Below are 17,545 nucleotides of genomic sequence, written 5' to 3'. Positions count from 1 at the left end.
GCTCTTACTACAGGCCTGACAACCAGCTCCAGGGAGATAGTGACAGACACAGTGATCAATCATAACCTATCAAAGCAGAAATCCAAAGGCTACAAAGAACTCAAAACTAAATCACACTGCCAACAGGCCTGCCATGGCTCAGGGAATATGGCAGAAGAGGGGGCAGAAAGATCCTAAGAGCCACAAAGTGGGTAGGAACACCCTGAGGCATAGGGCCCCCACTAGGAACTGACAGGCGTTCATGACCCCCACAGTGAATGCCATAACTCCACTGAGGAGGACCCCTAGGGTAACAACAGCCAAGGTAAGGGGCTATAGGAGTATATCCTGGCCGGGCGTGGTGGCGCACGCCTTTAATCCCAGCACTCGGGAGGCAGAGGTAGGAGGATCGCAGTGAGTTCAAGGCCACCCTGAGACTACAGAGTTAAGTCCAGGTCAGCCTGGACCAGAGTGAGACCCTACCTCGAAAAACCAAAAAAAAAAAAAGAGTATATCCTGGTACAATATATACATAATAAAAATTTTTTAAGTATATGGGAAAAATAATGATAAAAAGTTTACACAGGGCTGGAGAGGTGGCTTAGTGGTTAAGGCACTTGCCTATGAAGCCTAAGGACCCAGATCCAATTTCCCAGTACCTACATAAGCCAGATACACAAGGTGGCACATGTGTCTGGAGTTCATCTGCAGTAGCTAGAGGCCCTTGTGCACCCATTCTATCTGCCTGTTTCTCTCTCAAATAATAATAATAATAATAATAATTTTTTCTTGTTTTGTTTTTGTTTTTCAAGGTAGGGTCTGGCTCTGGCTCTGACCCAGGCTGACCTGGAATTCATTATGTAGTCTCAGGATGGCCCCAAACTCATGGCAATCCTCCTACCTCTGCCTCCAGAATGCTAGGATTAAAGGCGTGTGCCACCACGCCCAGCTCAAATAAATTTTCTTTTAGGGCTGGAGAGATGGCTTAGCAGTTAAGCGCTTGCCTGTGAAGCCTAAGGACCCCGGTTCGAGGCTCGGTTCCCCAGGTCCCACGTTAGCCAGATGCACAAGGGGGCGCACGCGTCTGGAGTTCGTTTGCAGTGGCTGGAAGCCCTGGCGCGCCCATTCTCTCTCTCCCCCTCTATCTGTCTTCCTCTCTGTGTCTGTTGCTCTCAAATAAATAAATAAATAAAAATTTTTAAAAAAAAATTTTTCTTTTAAAAAAGAGTACACATAAGCCAGGCATGGTGGCACACACCTTTAATCCCAGCACTCGGGAGGCAGAGGTAGGAGGATTGTGTGTGTTCGAAGCCACCCTGAAATTACATAGTGAATTCCAGGTCAGCCTGAGCTAGAGTGAAACCCTACCTTGAAAAACCAATTAAAAAAAAAAAAGAATATGCATAAACACTAATTTAAAATCTTAAATTTCAAAAAATAAAAAAGCCAGGGCTGGAGAGATGGCTTAGCAGTTAAGCACTTGCCTGTGAAGCCTAAGGACCCCGGTTCGAGGCTCGGTTCCCCAGGTCCCACGTTAGCCAGATGCACAAGGGGGTGCACGCATCTGGAGTTCGTTTGCAGAGGCTGGAAGCCCTGGCGCTCCCATTCTCTCTCTCTCCCTCTATCTGTCTTTCTCCCTGTGTCTGTCGCTCTCAAATAAATAAATAAAAAATTTAAAAAAAAAAAAAAAAAAAGCCAGACATGGTGATAGGTACCTATAAGTAACCCCAGCACTAGGGACAGAGACGGGAAGATCCCTGGGGCGTGCTGGCTGTCCAGACTGACTGAATCAGTGAGCTCAAGGTCCAGCGAGACCCTGTCCCAAAATGTAAGGTGGAGAATGACTGAGGAAGACACCCAATGTCAATATCTGTGCAACATGCATACCCCACACACACATGTTATCCAAAGGGGTACACTTCAGGAAGTAGCCAGAGATGGGGGACAGCTGAGGGTCAAGATGGCAGGCGGACATCTTATTACTCCAGACCGGCAGGATGGAAGAACAGTGGCCAGGCACATGCCTGGCCAACCATGGAAGGTGACTAGGAAAGCACAGGAAGCACGACGAAGGACAGAAAGACCCCGGGCAGACCCAGGTTCTGGTCCAAACTTGCTGGACAATGGCAAGGAAGAAAGTCCCCTAACACTCAGTTTCTCACTCTGCCCACGTGACTCCCCAATGCTTCCCAGCGCCATACCCTTCAACACAGCTCCACTGAGTCCCAACTACAGTCAGGGGGAGACGGCCCTAGCCTGGATCCCCACATCTCCCCTCCACCCTGACACTCCAGCAGCCCAGCCATCTCACAGCTTCCTTCTGTAGCTGAGAAATCTAACCAGGTCTTGCTGAGCTTGAAGCAAGGCGCCACCAGGGCTGTGTGACTTCTGGAGGCTTCGAGGACAACTTGTCTCCTGCGTTTTCCAGTGTCTAGAGGTGCCAGACCCCCTGGCTCAGGCCCTCCTACCATGTCCACAGCAGCAGCCAGACAGGTCCTCTTCCTCACCACCCACCTCTACAGGCCAACCCCAGCCAGTTGGGTAATGTACCTGGAAAACCCAGGATCTGCCCCGACCCAAGCCAGGTAATTACAAGCCCAACTCACTGGGCTGGAGAGATGGCTTAGCAGTTAAGCACTTGCTGTGAAGCCTAAGGACCCCAGTTGGAGGCTCAATTCCCCAGGACCCACATAAGACAAATGCACAAGGGGCACATGCATCTGGAGTACATTTCAGTGGCTGGAGGTCCTGGTGCATCCATTCTCTCTCTCCCCCCCCCCGCCTCTCTCTCTCTCTCTCTCTCTCTCTCTCTCTCTCTCTCTCTGCCTCCTTCTCTGTCTCAAATAAATAAAATTTTAAAACATAAAAGGGCAGGGGGGCTGGAGGGATAGCTTAGCAGTTAAGGCGCATGCCTATGAAGCCTAAGGACACAAGTTCAATTCTCCAGGTCCCACATAAGCCAGATGCACATGGTGGTGCATGTATCTAGAGTTCGTTTGCACTGGCTAGAGGCCCTGGCACCTGTTCTCACTCCCCCCCCCCACCACCCATCTCTAATAAATAAATTAAAAAAGCTCAATCCCTTGCCAGGTTCCAGGATTTCGGCATTCTACCTATCACATGCCCACAGCAGCCAACAGGTGACCAGTTGTTCCATATAACAGGCGAACAGGGTGCTCTGGGCGGTCAGAGGTCAGCCCTGGAGGTGCTGCTCACCCACCACTCACCTCCTTCTCCAGCTCCAGGGCAACCAGCGCTTCCTGCATCTTCTCCTGCCGGCCCAGCTTCCTCTGCAGGCCCTCCAGCTCCTCCGTGAGCAGCCCGTTGGTCTCCTTCATCTCCCTGCAAGGCCGGAACAGTCACTCGAACAGCCACAGGTGCTGGAGGTGACCCCAACAGTCCTCCCTGCCCTCCGACGGTCACACACAGGGGACAACCTATGGGACAAGCCCAAGGGTCCCAGTAGTGTGAGCAGCGCCCAGGCCAGCAACCCAGTGCCAGCCGGAGGTGGCAGGCTGCCCGCGGGCCCTCACCTCAGCTGAGCGTTCTCCTCGCGCAGCCGCGTCAGCTCCCGCTCCATGCGGGGCATGCGCAGAAGCTCGGACCTCACGCTCCGCAGCACGGCCGTGTCCTGTTCCTGCAGGCGCAGCTTCTGCTCCAGGTCCTGTCCGGGACAGAGCAGGGAAAGGAAAGTGAGCAGGCAGGAAACAGAGGAACACGGCGTCTGCAAAGGGAGCTCCAGTGTTCTAGAAGGGAGAAGAACGGAGACAGCGAGGCAGTGGCTATCATGGGAAGAGAGCAGGAAGAAAAGGAGGCAGAGGGAAGGTTTTAGGGCAGGGGAGCGCCCCTGGGAAATTACGACGACGGATACATCATCATGCACACCGCAGCCTGGTGGAACCTAAGCTGCGACCCAGTGGCAGGGCTGACTACAGATTCGTTGATCGCAACTTGCGCCACCCTTCAGGGAACACGGATGATGCAGGCATGAGAGCCCTGCACCTGTGCTGAGACCCTGGGATGGCTTTGTCTGCTGCCTGCTCTGCATGGGAGCCAGCCCACCCCCGGCTGGCACCTCTGACACCACTCAAGGAGGTGGCAGGAGCACAGTGGAAGCAGTTACCTGGCAACAGACCCCCTCAAGAGCAGCGGGCACTTCTGTTTCAGTGCAAGATGAGACAACCTGATGCTCCTGACCTGATGCGTGCTGCCCGCTGTCGCTTTCGGACGCGAGCCCCAACGTTGGCGGGGGAGGCTGGTTTTCCACAATTAGTCAGTATGTGACTTACCGCTTCATGAAAATAAACGAAGGGGCTGGAGACTCTGCTCTGGTGGCTGAGCGCTCACCTCGCATGCAGGAAATCATGCGTGGTGGTGTCACATGCCTACTCCCAGAGACGGACACAGAAGGGACACGGGTTCTTGGCCCACAGCCTCAGCTACGTAACGAGCTGCAGACCAGCTTCCACTGCACAAAGAAGCCCTGTGAGAAACATTCAAGACTCACGGGGCTCGGGATATAGCCCAGCTGGTAGAGTGCTTGCTAGCAGGTAGGAAGCTCTGGGTCCCAACCCCAGCACCGCACACGCTGGGCTTGGAGATGGTGGGACAGGCCTGTAACCCCAGCACTCAAGAGGTGCAGACAGAGAGATCAGATATGATTCAAGGTCATGAGTTTGAGGCCATCCCAGGCTACATGAGACACTGCCTCAAACAAACAAGAGTAAGATAAATAAAGTAAGGCTTGGTAGCTGCAAAAATCTCCTAAGGTGTCCAAGGACCTCAGTGGTCTCCAGGGCTCAGGGCCCCTGGGGGTCTTCCCAGGCTGCTCCAGCCGAGCCCCTCAGCATCAGCTTTGCCACCACTTCTAAAATGGCCCTGCCCTCTGCACCCTGAGAGCCATCCATCTGCACACCATCCAGCCCCAGGTCCCTAACAGGAGCTTGGGGTACACCTGAATGTAGTCCCCGGGCTCCACAAGGACTGCCCTTTCTGTGGGAGCAGCTGCGCCTGACCCGCCGTGTAGACACTCTTCCACTACAGCGGTCAGCTTGGCCCTCAACAAGACGGCAGCAGCACCTAGTGACAAGCCACTCAACGGGCTACGTACAAAACCACTGCGTCAGTCCATGGTCAACAGGCCCCTATGGAGTCCAATGCTGTCCAGATACAGGGTCAAAGAGTGGGATAGAAAGACACAGAGGACAAACTGGCCAAGCCTATGCACAAGTAGACAGTACTGAGCAGGGGACTCAGAGGAAAGGAAGAAGGCCACAGGGAAGGTGACTGAGAAGATAAGGAAAAGAAGGTGTGGGAGGGAAGCAGATAGGCTGATAGCCAGGAACTGGAGAAGTCCAGGCCTGGGGCTGGTGGGGGACACACAATTCACAGTCAAGGGCAGTAGGGAGCAGCTGGCACGGGCCTGCCACCAGGACTGTTTGTTTCTCGGAAGGCCACAGAAAGGAAGCCGAAGATTTCTATTTTACTTTTATTTGTTTGAGAGAGAAAGGCAGAGAGAGAGAGAGAATGGGCAGACCAGGGCTTTCGGCCACTGCAAAGAACTCCAGATGCATGCGCCACCTCCTGCATCTGGCTTATGTGGGTCCTGGGGAATTGAACCTGGGTTCTTTGGCTTTACAGGCAAACGCCTTAAGTGCTAAGCCATGTCCCCAGGCTGCCAGAGAAGATTTCTCAAGGCACCATCTCTCCAACAACACACCCTCTGGTGAAGCATTGGGGCCTCAACTATCAGAACGCCTTGGCTTGGAGACCCAGCTCAGCCACACTCTGGCTGTTCAACTACGGGCAGCGTACCCAACTCAGCCTACTCTTCATGTAGCCTAGGCTGGTCCTGAACATAAAAGACTCCTGTCTCGGCAGTAATTGCAGGCATGGGCTCTCAACGCCTACACTGCATCATCCTGCCTGGGGACCTAGATTGTGTGTTTGCATATGAGTATTCATTTCCACATGTGTGGGTGCATGCCTGTGTGCGTGTATGTGCAGATACGGAGGCCAAAGGGTGCCTAATGTCTTTTATTAATTTTTGTTTTGTTTTGTTTTTGAGGTAGGGTCTCACTAATGCAGGCTGACCTGGAACTCACTGTGTAGTCCCAGGTTGGGCTTGAACTCACAACAATCTTCCTACCTCTGCCCAAGTGCTGGGACTAAAGGCGTGCACCACACCTGGCTTTTTTTAACTTTTTATCGACAACTTTCATAAACATAGGCAATACACCATGATCATAACCCCCTTCCCCATTCTGCTTTTCTTTCAAATCCTCCGTCCACTAAATTCATTCTTTCTAACTAGTCTCTCTTCTATTTTGGTGTCAATATTTTCGCCTCCACTATGCAGGTCTGTGTAGGTAGTGTTGAGTGTTCTTCTTTGATCTCACCACCTTATTTATTAAGAAAAGGAGCCAGGCATGGTACCGCACACCTTTAATCCCAGCACTTGGGAGGCAGAGGTAGGAGGATCGCCCTGAGTTCGAGGCCACCCTGAGACTACAAAGTGAATTCCAGGTCAGCCTGAGCTAGAGTGAGACCCTGCCTCGAAAAACAAAACAAAACAAAACCAAAAAAACAAGGGTATCTCACTTGAACTCAGAAGTCACCTATCAGCCAATAGCCATCGGTCCCAGAGACCCACCTCTGCGCCCTGTGTGCCGGGATGGCACGGGTGCCAAGAGTCCAAACTCAGATCATCCTGCTTGTGTGGGAAGCACTTTGCCAATTAAGCCATCTTCCCCAGGCCCCATGTCGACCTTGCTCTTAGGTTTCTAGAGGTCTTCATCACTATGTCATCAGAGCGTTCGCTGTGGCCTCCGCAGCACCCAACATACAGGGCTGGGCACTCAGGACAATCAACTACTGTCTCACACGCCACTGAACACATCCACTCAGAAAGGCCTGCGCAGGACAAGAGGGCTCAGGCCGCTGCGGCTTCCGACAGGAGGCCCACACAGGGCTCACTCAATAGCCCACCTTGATCTTCTGCTCCTGGTCTGTCCTCTCTTCCTGGCTGGCCTGCAGTTCCTGGATCTTCTCATTCGCCTCCTGCCATTTTCTGTGGGGGAAAAAAAAAAAAAAAAAAAAAAGGTACCACATGTACTAGCTGGGCGTGGTGGCACATTCCTTTAATCCCAGCACTCAGACGGCTGAGGTAGATCTCCAGGAATTCAAGGCTGGCCTGGGGCTACAGAGTGAGGTCCAGGTTAGCAAAGGCTACAGTGAAACCCTGTCTCAAAAACCCCCAAGAGAGGGAGAGAAGCAGAACACATTCAGGGCTAGCCCATGATGCCCCACAGCCCGAGCCTCCAATATGGACTCACACACACCCTCTGCAGGGGAATCCCACGTCCTGGGCCAGCCTCTGAATGGGCGCCAAAGCTTTGGTCTCACCTAGATGAGACAGTAAGTGTGCCCAGGCCCCCTGTGGCACCACACAGGTCCCCATCCTTGCTCACCCAACAGTGCCTGTCAGCCCACCATAGCAACCTGGCCACGGAAAGAGCTGACTCTTCAGGGCAGCACCCAAAGCCTGGCCACCACTCACCAGGGGGCGCAGATGCCTATTCTCTGCCAGTCACCCACCCCTCCAAATCTGGCTCAGAACAGTCCCTCTCTGGAAGCCAGCTCCAAGAATGCATGCCACCTCCCATCCCGGTCTCTGCACTGGGTTCAGAGGCCCCTCCACCTCCCCCCCCCCGTGTGTCCCTCCTGCAGTCTGTGGACAAGGACAGCAGCTAAGGGCTTGGCACAGGGGTGGGTCACTGCACTCACTGCTGCTGCAAATCCAGCTGCTCCTTCAGCTCCTGCTTCTCGGACTCCAGGCGCTTCACCTGGACGTCCTGGTCCATCAGGCTCCACTGCAGCTCCGAGATGCGCCCCTTCAGCGTGGTGATCGTCTGCAGATTTGTGAACCAGAGGTCAAAGGGAAAGAAGGGCCGGGCACCTTGTCTCTGCTCCCATAGCAACAGGTACCCAAGGGCCTCCTTGTGTTTCCCCCTATGCTGACAGAAAGATGTGGATCACAACCAGACCCTCTGGGAAAACTATTCCTTCTGAGGGGCTCCCAAAGCCAAAACTACCACCTGCTACAATGACCCTCTAAGTCCAGGTAGCCTCCAAACTCATATGGCACACCCAGCAGACCTGCACCGCAGGTATCCACCTCCACCTCCCCTCCACACTTTGGATCTCATCACACTTTCTCTGAACACCCCGATGGGTGTTACCATTCCAATGTTAAGAATGTGGTTAGGATATAGGGCAGCAAAGTCCTCACAAAGCAGCAGGAGACAGGAGACCTAAGGCTGTCCTCAAAACCAAGTTACGAAGCAGGACTGGGTGTAGGCCTCTCATGCCAGCTACTCACGAGGCTGAGGCAGGTAGAGTACAAGTTTGAGGCCAACCTGGGCTACAAAATGAGTTCAAAGACAGCCTGGGCAACTTAAGGAGATATTGTATCAAGAGAAAAAGTAGGAGCCAGGCGTGGTGGCACATGCCTTTAATCTCAGAGATAGGAGGATCCATGTCAGTTCAAGGCTACCCTGAGGCTACATAGTGAATTCCAGGTCAGCCTGGGCTAGAGTGAGATCCTACCTTGAAAAAAATAGAGACAGAGAGAGAGAGAAAGAAAGAAAGTAAGGTTAGAGAGATGGCTTAGCAGTTAAGGCACTTGAATGCAAAGCCTAAGGACCCAGGTTCGACCCATGTAAGCCAGATGCACAAGGTGGTACATGTGTCTGGAGTTCATTTGCAGTGGCTGGAGACCCCGGTGTGCCCACTCTCATTCTTTTTCTCAAATAAATAAGTAAAATTGTAAAATTAAATTAAGATATTTTAAAAAAAATAAACTGGGCGTGATAGCGCACACCTTTAATCCCAGCACTCAGGAGCAGAGGCAGGAGGATTACCATGAGTTTGAGACTACATGGTGAGTTCCAGGTCATCATGGACTAAAGTGAGACCCTACCTCAGGGGAAAAAAAAAAACAGGGCTGGAGAGGTGGTTTACTGGGGTTAAGGTGCTTGTCTACAAAGCCAAAGGATCCCAGTTCGATTCTCTAGGACCCACGTAAGCCAGATGCACAAAGTGGCACATGCAACTGGAGTTCGTTTGCAGTGGCTGGAGGCCCTGATGTGCCCAGTCACACTCTCTCTCTACCTCTTTCTATCAAATAAATAAACAAATAATATATTTTTAAACATATTTTTTAAAAAAGAAAAAGTAGGGCTGGAGAGATGGTTTAGTGGTTAAGCGCTTGCCTGTGAAGCCTAAGGACCCCAGTTTGAGGCTCAATTCCCCAGGACCCACGTAAGCCAGGTGCACAAAGTGGTGCATGCATCTGGAGGTCGTTTGCAGTGGCTGGAGGCCCTGATGCACCCATTCTCTCCCTCTCTCTCTCTCTCTCTTTCTCTCTCTCTGTCTGCCTGCCTCTTTCTCTCTCTGTCTATTGCTCTCAAATAAATAAATAATAATAAAAACAATAATAATTTTAAAAAGAAAAAGTAGCCAGGTGTGGTGGCACATGCCTTTAATCCCAGCACTGGGGAGGGTGAGATAGGAGGAGTGCTGTAAATTTGAGAACTACAGAGTGAGTTCCGTGTCAGGCTGGGCTAGTGTAACAACTACTTTAAAAAAAGAAAAAAGAGCCAGGCATGGTGGCACACACCTTTAATCCCAGCACTCAGGAGGAAGAAGTAGGAGGATCACCATGAGTTCAAGGCTACCCTGGGACTACATAGTGAATTCCAGGTCAGCCTGAGCTAGAGTAAAACCCTACCTCAAAAAAATAAAAATAAAAAAGAAAGAAAAGAAAAAAAGGGGGAGCAAGAGAGATGGCATAGTGGTTAAGGCCTTTGCCTGTAAAGCCAAAGTATCCCGGTTTGATTCTCCAGCACCCACATAAGCCAGATGCACAAGGGGACACATGCTACTGTGGCTGGAGGCCCTGGAGCACACATTTTCTCCCTCTCTCTACCCTTTCTCTTTACCAAATAAATAACGTATTTTTTAAAAAATTTTTAAAAGATCTAAGATCTGTTTAAAAAACAAAGAAGAAAAGAAGAAAAAGAAGGAAGGAGGAAGGGAAGGAAGAGGAGGAAAAGGAAGAAAGGTAGGAAGAGGAAGAGGAGGTGCACGCCTTTAATCCCAGCAGAGGTAGAAGGATCGCAGAGAGTTTGAGGCCACCCAGAGACTACATAGTGAAATCCAGGTCAGCCTGAGCTAGAGTGAGACCCTACCTCGAAAAGCCAAAAAAAAAAGGTACCCAAAGGCTGGGAAACTGCTCAGCTAGTAAAGTGCTTGCCTTGCAGCATGAAGACTTAAGTTTGATCTCCAGAACCCACGTAAAATGCCACGTGTGTCTGGCGTCTTAGAGATGAGGAGGCGGAGACAGGAGGATTCTTGGACTTGTCGGCAGACAGTCTAGTTTATGTGGCAGGTTTCGGGCCAGTGAAAAACAGTCTCAAAATAAGGTGGACCTGACAGATGACACCTGAGTTTGTCCTCTAAGGGGGGGGGGGAGTAGAAAAAACAAAGAACAGCCTGTGTAGGAATACACTGTGACAGCCACAAAGCTGCCCAACAGTGACACGTCCTCCAAGAGGCGTCTGCAGCGCGGCGCGAGGGGCATCAGGGGCTCCGACAGGGGCGGCCTGACGGAGGGCATCAGGGGCATCAGGGTCTCCGACAGGCGCGGCCTGACGGAGGGCATCAGTAAGACAAGAGATGGATGGCAGGACCACAGGGCAGGGACGAGGGTGAGGAACCAGGCCAGTGCAGACTCCTCGCCCTGGGCTGCATGACAAAGGAGGGCTTCTCGAAGGAGAGGCCAGAGTCTCTCGAGGAGTTTACAAGGGAGCGTCCAGCGCGCAGGGCCAGGGACTCAGAGCAATGGCGTGCCCGAGTGAGACAGGAGCCGCATCTCTGGAAACGGATCACGCCTCCTCCCCTGCCAAGACTCGCCTCAGAAGACAGATGCAGGAACAGCGTTAACACACTCCCGGCGCTGCAGAGGCAAAAATAACCCGCAGCCCGCTCGCGAGGCTCTATCAAGTGGAGAGGTGCGGAGACAGAATACCAACGACGTGACGGGCCAGCGCCAGCGCTCTGCCGTCTCCTCTTGGCACCTGTGATCCTGAACACCACAGCAGAGGGCTGGGGAAGGGGTGGGGGGAGGCTCCCGCTGCACGGGCACCTCAGCAGCCTCCAAAATGCGCCAGAGCATCTCGGCTGCAGTGCACACATGCCCTGGTTCAAAGACATTCTCAGATGCTAACAGAACTTGCTGGAAATCAAAGAAATGCAAATCCAGAGGCACCTACTTACACTGTCTGGGAAGAAAGGAAACAGTATTTCCAGAACATCCCCCGACCCGTGACAGGCGAGATGACAGGGACACCACGGTGGCTGTTAACAACAGCCCAGCAGCTGACAGCAGCCGCTGACCACAGCTGTGACAGGCTGTCATCCTGCCCCGAGGGTCTGGCCAAACCAACGCTGCAGAAGCACACAGGAAGCCGTGTGTCACGAAGGTCTGTGCGTGAACACACACAACACAGTGACAACACCGCATCAGCCAACCATTAAAGCTCATGTTCATGAACACCCACGTGAGCCAGGCATGCCTGGCTGCCTTGGAGCATCTCAGCACTCCAAAGGCTGAGGTCAAGGCCAGCTTGGGTTATGGAGTGAGTTTCAGGCCAACCTGGACTACAAAGTAAGAACATCCTCAAAAAAAAGGGGGGGGGGTCAGGTGTGGTAGGGGATGCTGCATGCCTTTAATTCCAGCACTCAGGAGACAGAGCCAGATAGATGGCTGGGAGTTCGAGTACAGCCTGAGACTTCAAAGTGAGTTCCAGGTCAGCTTGTGCTAGAATGCGCCCCCACCTGGGGAGGGGAGGGGAAATGGGGTCTGAAGACCAAAGTGCTGGACAGCTTCACCAAACCCATGGGATATAAAGTCATATTTTACTATGATTACAGTCATGCTGGTGGCAGGAGGGCCCGTGATTCCTGGGTTTCAAAGATGCCTTGCCGTCACCGTGCTGAGCTGGGAGCCCGCTCCGTCTTTCTCCCTGGGAAAGGCTGGAGGTGGGGGCTGGGCGGCGGGGCTCACCTCCCTGGCCGCGGCCAGGCCGTCCTCGCGCTCGCGCAGCTGCTGGCTGGCCGTGTCCAGGCTCTGCTTGCACAGCCGGTGGCGCTCCAGCTGTTCCCGCAGCTTCTCCTCGGCCTCGGCCTCCCGCTCCTGGGACTGCCGAACGCGCGCCAGGAGCTCCTGGTTGCGGTCGACCTCTCGCTGAGGACGGAAGAGCGCGGTCAGGGTGAGAGAGAGCGACGACTCCAGGCCGCAGACGAGCAGGGCCGGGACCAGGCCCGAGACCCGGGTGCCGGGTCTTCTGGTGTGGAGGCACAAGTTCTCCCACTGAGAGGCACCTGGCACGGATCCCATGACATGCTTGTCACACCATCTACTCCCAGCCACCATCTTGGCGGAGGGAGATAGGAGCATGGAAAAATCTCCACTTCTGACTTGACCTTGGGACAGGGCTGAGCTTCTGCAGCCCCAGAAGCCCTCGTCTGGCCATCATTAAAATGCACCAGCGCTCCCCGCCGAGCGGGCAACCAAAGCAGGGCAGGGGCACAGACAGCAGCCTGCAGCCAGGGTGGTCACACTGCGCCTGGACTCACCCCAAGTGTCCGCGCCAGACCTTCAGGGTAACCAGCCTCCTAGCCAACCCTCCAGGCACACACAAGCTCCCTTAAGAGCCACCGGGAATGGCCACAAGCTCTACTCCGAGAAGCAGGGTGCCACCCTTGCCCAGGACTCTCAGCCCCAACTCTAGGAAGCAGCCAGGGCTGCAGCTCCTGGAGAAAAGGAAGGGGAAGAGGAAGAACCGGTTACATAGCTCAGTGGTAGAGCACTGGCCCACAAGGCCCTGGGTTCAATCCCCGGCACCACCAAACAAGGAAGAGGAAGAGGAAAAGACTAAACTGAACCTCAGTAACTGTAACCAAGTGCAGCCGCCACAGCCAGGCCTGCACAGCAGACCAACGAGCTCTACGAGGGGCTGGCAGCGTGGCTGTGTGGGAGAGCAAGGGCTCGGCATGCAGGAGGACCCGGGTGGAAGGAGACAGAGCGCACTCTCTATTGCTGCTTCCAGTCCCAGTGCAGAATGGGAGTTAGTTGAGGCAGGTCTTCAGACCAACGCCCTTGCCTCCAGTGGATCTCTGCAGTGGGAGAGCCATCACCACCCATCCAAACAGGCCATTTCTTTTTTTTTATTTTTTTATTTACTCATTTGCAAGCAGAGAGAGGGAGATAGAAGAGAGGCAGACAGAGAGAGAATGGGCGCGCCAAGGCCTCCAGCCACTGCAAACTAACTCCAAATGCATGTGCCCCTTGTGCATCTGGCTAACATGGGGCCTGGAGAATTGAACCTGGGTCCTTTGGCTTTGCGGGGAAACGCCTTAACTGCTAAGCCATTTCTCCAGCCAACAGGCCATTTCTGAAAAGCCAAGCCTGTAGATAACAAGACCCCAAGACATAATCTTACAGTGCTCAGAACAGAGGCTCCAGGCCCCCTAAGTGTGTCCATGGGCAGGACAGGAAAGGATAGGCTCTGGGGAGAAGGCAGAGGCTCCACAGGCCAGGCCCATGCTCTGCCACCCTGCTACCCTTGGCCTTCTCTAGGAAAGTACTTCAAGACCTGGCAGCCACCTTCACTCACTCAAACATTCTCCACCACCAAGGCCACGACTGTGCTAGACAATGGAAACTTTGAGAGACTCTGTCCAGGGCTCCCAGTAACCCCAGGGCCTAGCTTTCTTCCTGAGAGCCAGGCCAGCCCTGCAAGACAGCACTTCCCACAGGCCAAGGACCCTCATGCCACCAGTCTACCTCTGATGGTTGACCTTGACTGTCACCTTGCTGGGATTTGGAATCACCTAGAAGACACACTTGTGTCCATGTCTTCTAGGGCATTTCCATAGACACTTAACTGAGCAGGGAGGATCCACCCTCAGCATGGGTAGCACCACCCCGTGGGCTGGAGTTCCAGACCAAGTAAAAAGGAGAGAGCAGGCTGAGCACCAGCATTCCTCTCTCTCTGCTTCCTGACTACGGATACAATGTGACCAGCCGCATCACGCTCCCGCCAACCCTGCCTTCCTCGCCACGGTGGACTGTCACCTCAAACTAAGCCACAACAAACTCTTCCGTCCTTCAGGTGCGTTTGTCAGTGTCTCTGTCACGACAAGGAAAGTAACTAATACAGCATTCTCACAAGGACCCTTGGGTCTCAGCTCACCAAGCCCAGACAGCACACCAGGGCTGAACAGCCTTCTGCATCCCAGGCTCAGACCCACCAGCCAGTAGCACCCAGGCACAAGGGCAGCCCTCTCATCAAGACAAGGAGAGTCGTGACAGGCACATCAGGCCACATGGCCATCCTTAGGGAAGGGAGGAGGAAAGAGATTTGGAGGGCTGGAAAGACGGCTTAGTAGTTAAGGCGCTTGCCTGCAAGGCCAAAGGACCCAGATTTGGTTCCCCAGGACCCACGTAGGGCAGAAGCACAAGGGGGCCCATGCATCTGGAGTCTCTCTGCAGTGGCTAGAGGCTCTAGCATGCCATTCTCTCCTCCCCCCCCCATTTCTCCCAAATAAATAAATAAATAAAATGTTTTTTAAAAAAAGAGGTTTGAGGTCCAATGCTGTAAGTTCTGGGAGTCCTCCTGCAGGTGCTCGCTCTGCTGAACGCCCCAGCGAAGGCCGTGGGTGAAAGGGGCTGGGCCCCGCCGGCTGCCCCGGGAGACCAGGAGCCAACGTAGGAGCGCTAGGCTGTGGCTGCGGCAAGACCCGCACGAGCCAGTCACCCCACAGCAGCTGGTAGTCCAACCCCTCCAGAGGGAAGAGGACACAGAGGCCCAGCAGCGGTAGGTCTGGCTGACTTCCTGAGCACCACCCACAATGAGGAGCGGCGCAGCGGCTGTCCCCAATCCAGGCCATCCTGCTGCACTGATAACGGACCCACAGCAATGGCCACAGGTGAACAGCCTGGCCCTCCCAATGCAGGGCACCTCAGGGCCAGTTGGCTGAGTCCTGGCTGCACACAGGCCCAAGCCCTGGGGACCGCCTGGACCCACCTCATAGTTCCTGGCGCTGGTACTGGCCGCTCTCTCCAGCTCCACGCGCGCCCTCTTGTGGCTCAGCTCCATCTGTATCTTCTCCCGCTCCACCTGGATGAGGTAGGACTTCGAACGGATCTGCTCGGCTCTTTCCTCCAACTGAGGGTGTGCGCCCAGAAGAAGAGAAAGCTCAGTAGCCAGTCAAGCAGGGCAAGTGGCAGCACGTAGGAGGCTGAAGCAGGTGACCTTGTCTCGGGATGCCTAATGGCCTTTGTACTCAGGAACCCAACGGGGGGGGTTGTGGTAAATGGCAAAAAAAACAAATTATCTTTTTTTTTCCCCCAAGGTAGGGTCTCGCTTTACCCCAGGCTGACCTGGAATTTCACTATGAAGTCTCAGGGTGGCCTCGAACTCAAGGCAATCCTCCTACCTCTGCCTCCCAAGTGCTGGGATTAAAGGAATGTGCCACCATACCTGGCTACAAATTACCTTTTAAAAAGAAGTTTTACTAATCTCCACCACCCAAAAAAATGAATAGTCAAGGCAAATGGTTTAGCTCTGTGCACCGCTCCACAAGAGCTAGTACACCCAGCAAAGCACTATTGTGGGCCTGAGCCTGTGGTTGAGAGAGGAAGACAGAGGGAAGACTGCAAAACAATGGCACGTGCACTGTCTGAGGAAAGAAGGCACACTCATTTTCCATAGCTATCTGACGAAATCCCACAAGCCTGGCAGCTAAAATCACTACCAGCCCAAGTTCAGGCGCTGGGCGCTCCCGTCAGGGTCTCCCGAGGCTGAAGACCAGTGGGTCAGGACATGCTGGGTGGGCTCGGGACCTTGTGGCGAGCCACAAGTGAGGAAAGGGGCTGGGTCCCCTCCTAGCCATCATCCTGGGCTGCTGCTGGGACCTAGAGCCCCCGCTTTGTCCTGCACCAGGCGGCCTCTCCCACTTCCAGATCTGCACGTGTTCCTCTGCACTTCCCAGGGTGGCCCTGAGCCTAGCACATCTCAGACAGGCGCTCTGCCGCTGAGCCGCACCCCCAGCCTGTTGCCGTAGTTGTTTGAGACAGGGGCTCACAAGTGGTCAAGGCTGGCCTCCAACTTGGGATCCTTCTGGGTGGCACCCTGGGCAGCAGGCAGGGCTTACAGCACGAACCCCCACACTCAGCTGGACCCTGTTGCTGTCAGTTAGTATAGACGGTATGCGTGGGCTGTGTGCATGTGTGCCCACAGGCCAGGGGAAGACAGAGGTGTCCTCGACTATCGCTCCATTGCCATACTTCCCTGAGACAGCACCCGCGCTAAGCCTGGACCGTTTGCGGTAGACTGGCGCGCTGGCTGACCGGGAAGCCCCGGGGGTCCTCTTACGCTGCCATCCCCTCAGCCCTGGGCTCTCAGCCACGTGCAGCCACACTTGGCCTTCCCCAGCCATTTGGGTGGGATTTGTTTTCATTAATTAAATATTTACTTATTAGAGAGAGGGGATGGGTACCCCAGGACCTCTAGCCACTGCAAATGAACTTCAAACGCATGCACCACTTTGTGCATCTGGCTTTATGTAGGTACTGGGGAACCAAACCCCAGGCCATTAGGTATTGGCAGGCAAGCGCCTTAACTGCTGAGCCATCTCTCCAGCCCTTGGCGAGATTTTGGAGGTAAGGTCTCATATATATATATAGCCCCGGATGACCTCAAACTTGCTATGTAACCACAGCTGGCACTGAACTCCTCATGATCCTCCTGCCTCCCCATCACAAGCGCAGATGTTGCAGGCATGTGCCACCTGACCAAATTAGACCCAGGCTTTCTCAAGCACTTACATCAGCCCCACTCAGGTGAACGCCCAAACCTGAGACTGGCTGGAGACCTCAGCACATCTGCAAACCCAATGTAACACCACATCATTGGTGCCTGAGTATTCAGGAGATGGCAGAAAAGAGTGCCCCCTGGGTGCCGGGAGCTGAGTAGCCATCAAGGCTGGCCCAGCAGAGGAGTGGAAGGCACGAGGGAACCGGGCCTCCAAGGGCCCTAGGGGATTTGCCAGACACCGTCATGGAGCCACTGACTTCCTAGGCCAGAGCCTCGCCATCCAGACACGCAGCATCTCCTGAGCACTGAAGTCACACAGAACCCCAAGCTACACCCCACACTTGGTCAGTCACATCCAGACACACTGGCTCACATGCCTTGGGATGGGCGGCAGCTCCCCATGGGGGAACCCGGCTCTAGGAGAAGCCTGCTAGAGACACTTCTGACTGCTGGAGGGTGGCAGGGAGGTGCCTGCCACTGACAGCCTGTGTGCCAGAGATCATGCTAACCATCCAGCAGGGCCCAGGAAGTCCCACAGCCACAGTGCGCCCAGCTCACTGTCGTGGTGGCAAGGCAGAGGTGAGGTGCAGCCCCCGTGCCTCTTCCTGTGAGGGTTCCTTCCT

General features: G+C 54.1%; 1 protein-coding gene across 4 annotated transcripts in view; it reads right to left on the bottom strand.

Moving 5' to 3' along the window:
• Mad1l1 (mitotic arrest deficient 1 like 1) overlaps nucleotides 1–17,545 on the bottom strand; it is a 345,185-nt gene that overhangs the window by 319,192 nt on the left and 8,448 nt on the right. For all 4 annotated transcript variants that reach the window (XM_045143912.1, XM_045143914.1, XM_045143911.1 and 1 more), the window contains exons 3-8: nucleotides 15,132–15,272; nucleotides 12,107–12,286; nucleotides 7,765–7,889; nucleotides 6,967–7,048; nucleotides 3,513–3,643; nucleotides 3,207–3,321 (exon numbers count right to left, since the gene is read on the bottom strand). In XM_045143912.1, coding sequence (XP_044999847.1) covers nucleotides 3,207–3,321; nucleotides 3,513–3,643; nucleotides 6,967–7,048; nucleotides 7,765–7,889; nucleotides 12,107–12,286; nucleotides 15,132–15,272 — 774 coding nt within the window. The remainder of the gene's footprint in view (nucleotides 1–3,206; nucleotides 3,322–3,512; nucleotides 3,644–6,966; nucleotides 7,049–7,764; nucleotides 7,890–12,106; nucleotides 12,287–15,131; nucleotides 15,273–17,545) is intronic.

The sequence above is a fragment of the Jaculus jaculus genome, chromosome 2 (assembly GCF_020740685.1).
Source record: "Jaculus jaculus isolate mJacJac1 chromosome 2, mJacJac1.mat.Y.cur, whole genome shotgun sequence".
In the NCBI taxonomy this organism is placed as follows: Eukaryota; Metazoa; Chordata; class Mammalia; order Rodentia; family Dipodidae; genus Jaculus; species Jaculus jaculus.
The sequence above is the reverse complement of the archived record's forward strand: the minus strand, read 5'-3'. Positions and strand labels throughout refer to the sequence as shown.